Raw genomic sequence first — 9,471 nt, forward strand, 5'->3', positions numbered from 1 at the left:
CCACACTTCCTTAAACCCACCAAAGATTTGATCATAGCAAATGACCAGTACTCAGCATAGTGTTCCCGAGTTAAGAATGATAGACTCATAAAACAAAAGCATGCAGACTTTGGAAGGCATTCTACAGGGCTGAAATAGGCCCCTCGGGCCCCTCGAGCATGGTACCAATGGATATATGCTTTCATTATAAGTATTTATCTTTCTAAAAGCTCGTTACATTTAAATTCATATATTTTCTATGAGCAAGGCATATACGTTATCATTGTCCTTTATGTGGATGACCTCATTATGATGGGGAACCATGAAGAGAAGGCTCGGTATACACAGAAGATGTGGAGTTCAAAGTTTGACATGACAGATCTTAGGCTTATACATTTCTATTTGGGGATTGAGGTATGGCAAGATTCAGACGAAATCTTCACTGCCATCAGCTTTGTAGTTGGTGTCCTTAGCAAGTTCGCAAATCATCCCTGAGAGAACCACTGGAAGGTAGGGATGTGTGTGGTAACATACATCAAAGGTACCATTGGGTATGGCATCTTTTATAAATCGGTCAATTCCTGATTAGATTTAGTGACTCAAATTGGGAAGGAGATTGTGATAGTAAGAAATCTATTTCTGGTTAGTTCTGTCTTATTAGATATGGAATTACATCATGGATCGGCAAGATATTTGTTTCTGGTTACTTCTTTCTTATTGGGTGTGGAATTACATCATGGATCAACAAGAAGTAGCCTATAGTAGTGGCACTTTCTTCTATGGAGATTGAGTACAAGGCAGCACGCTTTGCTTCATATGTAGTTTGGTTGAGAAGAATTTTAGGAGACATGGGTGTGGCTCAAAAGGGAGTGATAGTGTTGCTATATGATAATCAAAGTTGCATGGTAATTGCTAAGAACCTGATGTTTCATGCTCGCATCATGAAGAACATTGAGATACAATATCATTATATGCATGAACTTATTATGGATGGACAGGAGGAGCTTGTCTATTATGCCTACTAACAGAGAATTGTGCAAACATTTTCACAAAGGCTCTAGGGAGAGATTTGCTCAAGTGACATCTTTCATCAACTCGGCATTGGACCAACAAGGTAGTTCACCTCTGGGTGGACATTGAGGAGGGGTGTTGAAAAAGCATTTGCACAATGCTTTACCATCGTGTTAGTACTATGGGTTACATATGTGCTCTATTTTATAAGGCCCCTTATATAAAGAGTAGCAGTTGTAGGTGAGCACCCAGATACCCGACAATTCTTAATTTAGACACTCGATAGTGGCCAAATATGGCTAGATGGTTAGGACTTATGTAGTCTATGTGACCACATTAGTTGTTGGACAACAAACCAAGGACACATTGATATCAGGTTGTGGGGCCTTGTTTGAGGGTCCAGATGGTCATGGGAGAGCTGTGCTAACTTAGTTGTAGTATAGAATGCTCCCAAATGGATGATATAATTGGTTAGTTAGTCATTTTGAACCTAGGTTGCCGATGGGTACTATATATAGACTAGTTTGACATGATTAGTTAATCATTGAGTTTATTCTCTTCAAGCACTCTTGTAAGCAAGACATCCTTTGTCAAGAGTCTATCGAGATCGCCATCAAAGCTCCTTACTCAAGCACATGGGTGGACAGAAAACCATCAGTTGTAATCAAAGTTTGCCAAGTAACAATATTGTTTACTCTCCACTTTATATAGACTAGTTTGGCAGCGTTAGTTAATCATCGAGTTCATTGAGTTCAAGCACTCTCGTAAACAAGACATTATCCATCCGGAGTCGGTCTAAATCGCCATCAAATCTCCCTACCCAGAGCACATGGGTGAGCAGAACTGCCATCAGTTTGTAATCAAAGTTTGCTAGTAGTAATATTATTTACTCTCCTCTTTCTGCAATTCAGTGCTTTTTATATTATCTTGATCCTGCTTCCACTATTATGTGTATTATTACACTACTTTCAATAGATGTATTTTTTTAAGGTTCTATAACAGATAATCCTAGTCTTAGCATGTGCACAAAGATGGAACATCCTCTTGTAACTACCTTTCTATATACCTTTTGAAAAAGGAAAAAGAATATTTATAATAAGATCATGTAGATAGTACCTCCACATTAAAATTATTTTACTACATCTCCATTAAATTTTAATTAGAAGAACCTACTTAACTTTCATAGGAATTAATAAAGCTACAAAACTTAGCATTATCACCAATCACTAAACTTAGCACTATCACCAATCACTCTAAAATGTAACTCACAAAGAAGAAGCATATTTCTTAACATCGGAACCCCCCCAAAAAAGGCTTAAAAATAAACCTTTAAATTTGCATAGGTTAAATAAAAAGGCATGAAAAGAAACTTTTAAATTTCCATAGGTTAAATAATTGATGTCGAAGTAGTTAAAATCAATTCCTTGAAAATGAGGCAATAAATTTTTATTCTCCTTGAGAAGGAAATAGAAATTACAATGACTTTGGGGTCCTAGATACTAGCTAGTTGTCTTGAAAGTTATCTGAACTTTCTTTATTGTCTCCTTTTTCACCTAAGGTTGCGAAATCAATGAAAATTTGGGGATATTTCATTGACCCACCTACTAATTTTCTCTCTTCCTGACTAGTTTGTATTATACAAATCCATGTAAGAGAATCGTGGAAGCCAATTGGTGATGAGAAAATTCTAAAGTCTAAGGAATTGACCATCTCTATAATGACTACCACTGATTCGAAAGATAGTCATGTGCTCAACTTCTAAGAGTGAATGGGATAGTTTGAATTGAGCATGTGGGGTCACTAAGAGATGGTCATGTGTTCAACTTCTAAGAGTGAATGGTTATAGTTTGAATTTTAAGCATGTTGGGTGGAAAAGTTAACCTCATCATCTCTTAGTGGGGTCACAACTAGCTCCATGTCATGAGAACTAGAGAGTCTATCGCCTATGTACAGTTACTTGGAGACCATTGGCCATTGCCAAAACCATCATGATTCGATATTTTACTACATGATTGGGTACAAGTCTAAACTCGAAGAAAAACAAGAGTAGTGCCATTGTCATCTTCATTTGCAAGTATGCCCAATCCTTTCCCAAACACATCCTTGGGCCAGCCTACAATGTGCATCCAAACTATTAACATAAATTACTTTTTCAACCAAGGGAAGAAATAAAAACAAGCATGAATGATCATGGAGCATGGATGAATACTAAAAATGCAATTAATTATGGAATAATCTTGAAAAGTTTTGTTCTAGAGTGCGATTGTGGTTTTCCATTACCTGAAATGCGGTAAACTTAAACGGTGATGCTGGATTAAATGAACCATCAACCTTCAACCAACGTTCGGGCTTGAATTCAAGGGCATCACTCCCCCATAAGAATTCCATTCGTCCCATGGAATATGGAACAAATGCCACATGATCCCCTGCCTTGATGACAGTTTCGTCAGGGAGAACATCATCATGGATTGCAACTTTGGTATCCTAAAAAATAAATAGCAAAGTTAGCATATAGTGTAACTAGTCTAGAGTATTATAATAGCTTTGTTCTTGTATTTGCAATCAAACATATTTAGCTATTACAAAGGTTGAAAATTGTGAAAGCATACTTTTTGAGCTAAAGAAATATTGTTTCTCACGCAAACAAACATGATGAACTACATGTATATGTCATTGTTTTTAAGGCAACACTATTAAAAGGGCCCTATAATTTGGTTCAATTTATTATTTCTAACTTGTTTAAAAATTAATAAGCTTTGAATTTTTGGTGGGCCTTTGTTTAGGGGCTTTTTAATGTTTGAAATGATAGTGATCTTAGGTAATTTTTTGGGTTATGGATAAGGTGGACGTCTTAGTAGCTAGGTAGATCACAAATGGGAATATGTGTTTATATTTCTCTACACTAATGAGAACCCCCATCATGAAAGCCTCTCTATGGGTGGCCTAAGCACTCTCTACAACAAGGATTAGAACCCCCATCCTCGAATTTAGAAAGAGAATATCGAAGCACGAGTGCTACTGCTGCTTTAATTTAAAAGAGAGTATAGAAAGTGAAACTTTCTAACTGATGGGCAACATTGTCTGTCCAAGCCGAGAGGGGTGGAGTGCAAGCATCAAATTTTTAACTTTATAATAGGGAGGCATATGTGTAGAGGCTATTTGTGTGATGAAAGCATCATAACTTTTGAAGTTTGGGATGGGGAGGTATATGTGGAGAGGCTATGTCGGTCGTGTGTAAGCTGATCATAAATATTATGTTGAGTTGAAACAGAACGAGGCAAAATTAATTTTCAGTTGAAACAAAAAGGAGCTTGAGATGTGAAGTGAGAGAGAGAGAGAGAGAGAGAGAGAGAGAGAGAGAGAGAAAAGAAAGAAAGAACATGTGTTATTAGGAAAGCTTTGAGAAGGGGGCATCATGTATAATAATAATAATAATAAGATATATGATTAATGTTTTTTTTTTAAAAAGGGGAAAAAAAAGAAAGGGAGAGTACCCTAGGGACGGCAGGGTGCAAGCGCAAGGTCTCCGTGAGGGCAGCGTGTAGGTAATGCATGTTGGCGAGCGCTTCAAAACTCAGGCGATCCGCCACCTCCTCAAAGCTTAGCGCCCCTCGACCAGCTGAGTTGGTGGGCGCCTCCTCCCCATGCACGCCCATCACCGCCGCCGCCACCTCTTTGTACACCGCCTCCGCCACCTCTCTCTTCCTACACACGTTGTATATAAACCATGACATTGTCACCGCCGTTGTGTCCCTCCCTGCTAGCACAAAGTTCAAGATGGCGTCCCTTAGTCCCTTGTCGCCGCCGCCGCCGCTACCACCACCACCTCCATCAATCTCCATTAGCTTTGACAGAAGGTCTTCCTTTACCTGTTCAATCGATCAGTTCCAAAATTAATCTCGCGTGATCAACAGGCGGTGGTCAGATTGTGCGCCTGTGGACGCGTGTCTCTGAGTGAGAGAGAGAGAGAGAGAGAGAAAGATATACATACATGCATGCATGCATGCATGCATACATACAAATATATATATATAATAAGTCAAGCATTGGTTGCATTTTGATCTTGTTTTTCAATGCAAAAGAATCCCACCCAGCTTGCTTTGATATACTGTTGGATTGAAATAGTATATCAAACCAAGCTGGGTAAGATTCTTTTGCATTGAAATATTATATATATATACACACACTATAATATATATATATATATATAAACACTATAATATATAATATATATATACACACTATACACACTATAATATATAATACACACTATAATATATATATACAACAGATGCTTGACTTGGTAGAGGAAAGCAACTACACACCAATTACTGGGAAAAACATGACCACATACAAACAAAAGCTTGACTTGATGAAAGAAAACAACAGAAGCTTGACTTGATAGAAGACAAGGCTTGACTTCACAGAAAAAAAAAAACAAAAAAAAATAGGGGAAAAGAAAAACAAAACTGACAAATGCAATCTTTGCTTGATAGTGAAACCATGCCAATACAGAAAAGCTTAATCACATCATAATTAAACTAAATTACACCAACATAATTTAATTACAAGAAACTAAGCCAGTATCCTTCACTTTTTGTATAATTATTGAGCGCATTCAATTATTGGAGAATTAAAGCTTTTACTAAATTAATCTAATTAGCCCTGCAAGTCCCAGCATGCACAATTTCAAGCTTAATTTATGAAGGTCGATGGGCAGTAACTCTATTTAGACGAGCTTAACGCATCGGATTATATGCACTGATGCATACCTTAATTGTGATGCAGCGGCCTGATGAATGATTAATCAGACCACAAGGCCAATGAGTCAGATTATGTGCAATTACTGTAAATCCATAGCCCAATTATATATTGTGTCTCGGTTGGTCATTAACACACTTTAAAAGGAAATGATTTAAAAATCAAAACGCATTGGATTATGTGAAGTAAATGCCTGATGCATTTCATTAAGTTAACTAGGTAATGGTATTAAGCGTACTTAAGCGATGCATGCCTGAATTGTTGAATGCTCAAGCACTAGTGAATGGATGAAGCACAATGGAAGGAAGATATTAATCAGAGCACAAAGCAGTTGCATAATTAATTCCACTAATGACTAGTTCATGGCTCAATTGAATGATTAAGCACACTTGAAGGAGATCAGAGATGATTAAATTACACAGTGGAAGAAGAAGGATGGATGTGATTAAGTGCAGTGATCATAATTAATGCAAATACCCTAATCGTGTTGTTGCAGTGGCCGTCGATTTCTGCTCGTCTCTTAGCGATGATGTGTGTGGTGAAGGCGTTGAGCTTGCGCAGCTCTTGCATCAACGTCCTCTCTCTGCCCACTTTTAGAAACTTGTGGAGCTTCCACCACACGTTCACAAAGCGCGTGCTAATCATCGCATTAGCCGTGTCGAATGCTTTTGTAAAAGTATTAATGGCTGGCAGTACTGATGGGGACATGCCGCTCCCTGTGTGGATCCCAAATCCCACCCTGCTAATGGAATCCATCGTCATACCCATCAATAATTCCTGCATTGTTCATAAATCATCATTATGTTAACTCGCTCACTTAATTATCGCTTGATTTTGCAGTAATCTTCCTGTGCTTCAATCGATTAACTTCGTACTAAGCAGTATTAATTGCAGACTTCTCCATTCAGTGATCACTGATTAGAACTTGTCATCGCAATAACTCAATGCATTAACCTAATGCTTGTGAAATCTAGCTCTGAAATGACCTAATTTGCAATTGCCATTGCTGTAATTATACTAATCAAGATAGCAATTTATGTTTAGCTCATTTAATTAGCAATAACTCCCGGTCATTATAATTAGCTCAGTAAGATTTGCCATTAGCAAATTATGAATGCAATTACGATTCAATTTCCTGTCGTTAAATTTACCTCGGTAAGATTTGTTACTCGCAATGGGTTTCCTATATCAGTTCAATTAAGCACTAGATTTTTGTATCAAGTCAATTTTTAATCTTACAGTCTTCTCCAAAAAAAAAAATTCAAGTCAATTTAATTTAGTATAACAAAAAATTGTAAATTAAGTTATTCATAAATTTTTTTCTTTTTACAGCCGAATTTTAGTAAAGCGATAAAAAAATATTTACAAGTTACTAGTATTCGTCTCCCTTAAATCTGCAAATTAATCTATTCATAACTCTTTTAAAAAAAAACAATAGTATTCATTTTCCTTCAAACAAAAACGAGATTATTTATAACTGATCACAGCATGTAATTGATTAGTTTAGCTACAAATCGCTGATATCGCAAATCTTCTAAAATCTTTGATATGCGGAGAAGTACGACAGGAGAATTAGCGCTAATCAGTGAGATTAAAGGTGGAAATTAACGTATAATTACTTGCAAGTTGATGGGTTGTTTTGATTTTTCTGCAGAGTCGAGGATGGCGAGCAGGTGGAGGGTATCCTCTCGGAAGGATTTCAAGCTGAAATCTTTTAGGGTTTTGCCGCAAAATACTGCATTTGCAATCCTACGCTGCTTTTTCCACATGTCTCCGTCTGCATTGAAAATGCCATCGCCCAACATATCATGCATTTTCTGTCTCGTCTTCTCTCCCTGAATCAAATCCAAACACCAACTAAACAAGAATTAATTGCACTTACTAGCTACTTACTCATCGAGCGCTTCAACATAATTGCAATTTAATTAACTTTGATCATACGTTATTAATTTCCTCTTTCAAAATTTAACCTGATTTAACCACGGAGAATTAAAAAAAGACGTTTAGTTTATGATCAGTGTGTTTCCACTAGAAATAATTTCGTTTTCTCAAACGGGCACAACAAATTAAGCCAGCTTATAATACTAAAAAAAAACTGGAATAGCCAAATTTGGTCAATAATTATGTGCCAGGTATAATTAACTGAGACCACATACTGATCTGCTCAAGACCTTCTTTCTTAACGCCTCACTAAACCTTCGAGCAGCTTCATTTGAATCAATTTAAGTAAGTAGTTAAAGAAAACATGATTAGCATGCTCAATGAAATTAAGCCAGCTTATACTCGAATAAATTTGGAAGACAAATTAGGTCAATGATTATGTATGTATAAGCCTAACCCACATATTAATCTAGTTGAAGACCTCCTTAACCCCTCACTAAACCTTACAGCAGCTTCATTTGAATTAATTGGAGTTAGTAGTTAAAGAAAACATGATTGATGTGCTCAATAACTTGATTAACTGATCAAAATTCGGAGTATGCTTGCAGAACCTTACATTGAATTGGCGACGTAATGTATAATTTAGGCTAGAAGAGAAACTGCAATCAAACTATAACAGCTGAATGAAACTCGACTAAATTAAACTACTGATTATATTATCAAAATTTAGGGCGGATGATTAAAACCATTGTAAATCGACGAGATTGCACGCAATTAAACAGGGTGCAATCAAAGGAAACTAGACAGATTAGCGGTAATCGACCTTAGGATAGTTACGGAAGTTGGTCTTGAGTATGTGCTCCACATTGGCGGGATCCACAGTGAGGTAAATCCGAGTTGAGAAGAATTTGAGCTCCACAGTGCGGTGTTGAGGGGTGAAGAAAGAGTGGCACCAGTCATGCAGACGGTGGAAATTAAGAGAAGCTTCATAGTGAGAGCCCATTATTGGCCATGCCTTTGGATTCTTGCCCTTGCCAAGAATAATTTGCCTGCAATTGTGCACATAAACCCACCATGACAGGGCCATCACAATTGCCATCACATTGAAAACCCAAATCAATCCGGCTATGTGAGAGTACACCATCGATGCATTGGGTGAATTTGCACTAGTATTAATTGAGTAACTAGAGTGATTAATTATGTCACTAGAGTAGTACATGCATGAATCAGATGCTTCCATTGCAATGATCTAAAGCCTAGAATCAATGAAATTGAGACTGGATTCTGTGAAGATTTAGAAATACATCGGTATAAATTGTTGATTAATGCAAGTAGAAAATTGGGGCTTGCATTAGAGCCCACGTGATAAGTGATTGGATAAAATAATAGGACTAATTGAGCCATGAAATTGGGATCTTTATATAGTGCCCACATGCATTGTAGGGCACGTGTTAAAAACAAAGGGGGTTGGAACTCGTGGCAATATGAAACCAAAAGCTGGCCAGGCATGCTTGACTAGACCTATCTTTGTCATTGCATGTCTCCTCTATTGACTTTAGTGAGACAGTAAGAGTACTCCAAGACAGAGATAAGTACAAAATCAAAGCAAAAAAGGAGGAGGGATTTTTTTTTGTCCCCTTGAATTGTGGTGTTTACCATTTAGAGCATTATTGCAAAAATAAACATAATTAAACATGTATAAAAAGAAAGACCTTGCATTAAAAGGACTAATTTTAGTAATTTAAAATGATTAGAGTGATTTTGAGAGTGAATTTGGATGTTAGGTTGATTGGGCACAATAATGAATATGGCTTTTTATAATTATGTTGAAATGTTCGA

At 37.0% G+C, this 9,471-nt stretch overlaps 1 protein-coding gene across 1 annotated transcript; it reads right to left on the bottom strand.

Moving 5' to 3' along the window:
- Positions 1–2,414: 2,414 nt before the first annotated feature.
- Positions 2,415–9,025, bottom strand: LOC147609316 (cytochrome P450 704B1-like). Its single transcript, XM_086787773.1, has 6 exons — positions 8,456–9,025; positions 7,371–7,586; positions 6,229–6,528; positions 4,485–4,859; positions 3,271–3,474; positions 2,415–3,103 (listed from the first exon to the last, which is right to left on the bottom strand). Exons 1-6 carry the CDS (start codon positions 8,870–8,872, stop codon positions 2,927–2,929), a joined length of 1,689 nt encoding a protein of 562 aa, XP_086643899.1. The 5' UTR covers positions 8,873–9,025; the 3' UTR covers positions 2,415–2,926.
- Between the last annotated feature and the right edge of the window lie 446 nt (positions 9,026–9,471).

This window comes from Cibotium barometz, chromosome 51 (genome assembly GCF_041138505.1).
Source record: "Cibotium barometz isolate CiBa-2024 chromosome 51, ASM4113850v1, whole genome shotgun sequence".
Lineage (NCBI taxonomy): Eukaryota > Viridiplantae > Streptophyta > Polypodiopsida > Cyatheales > Cibotiaceae > Cibotium > Cibotium barometz.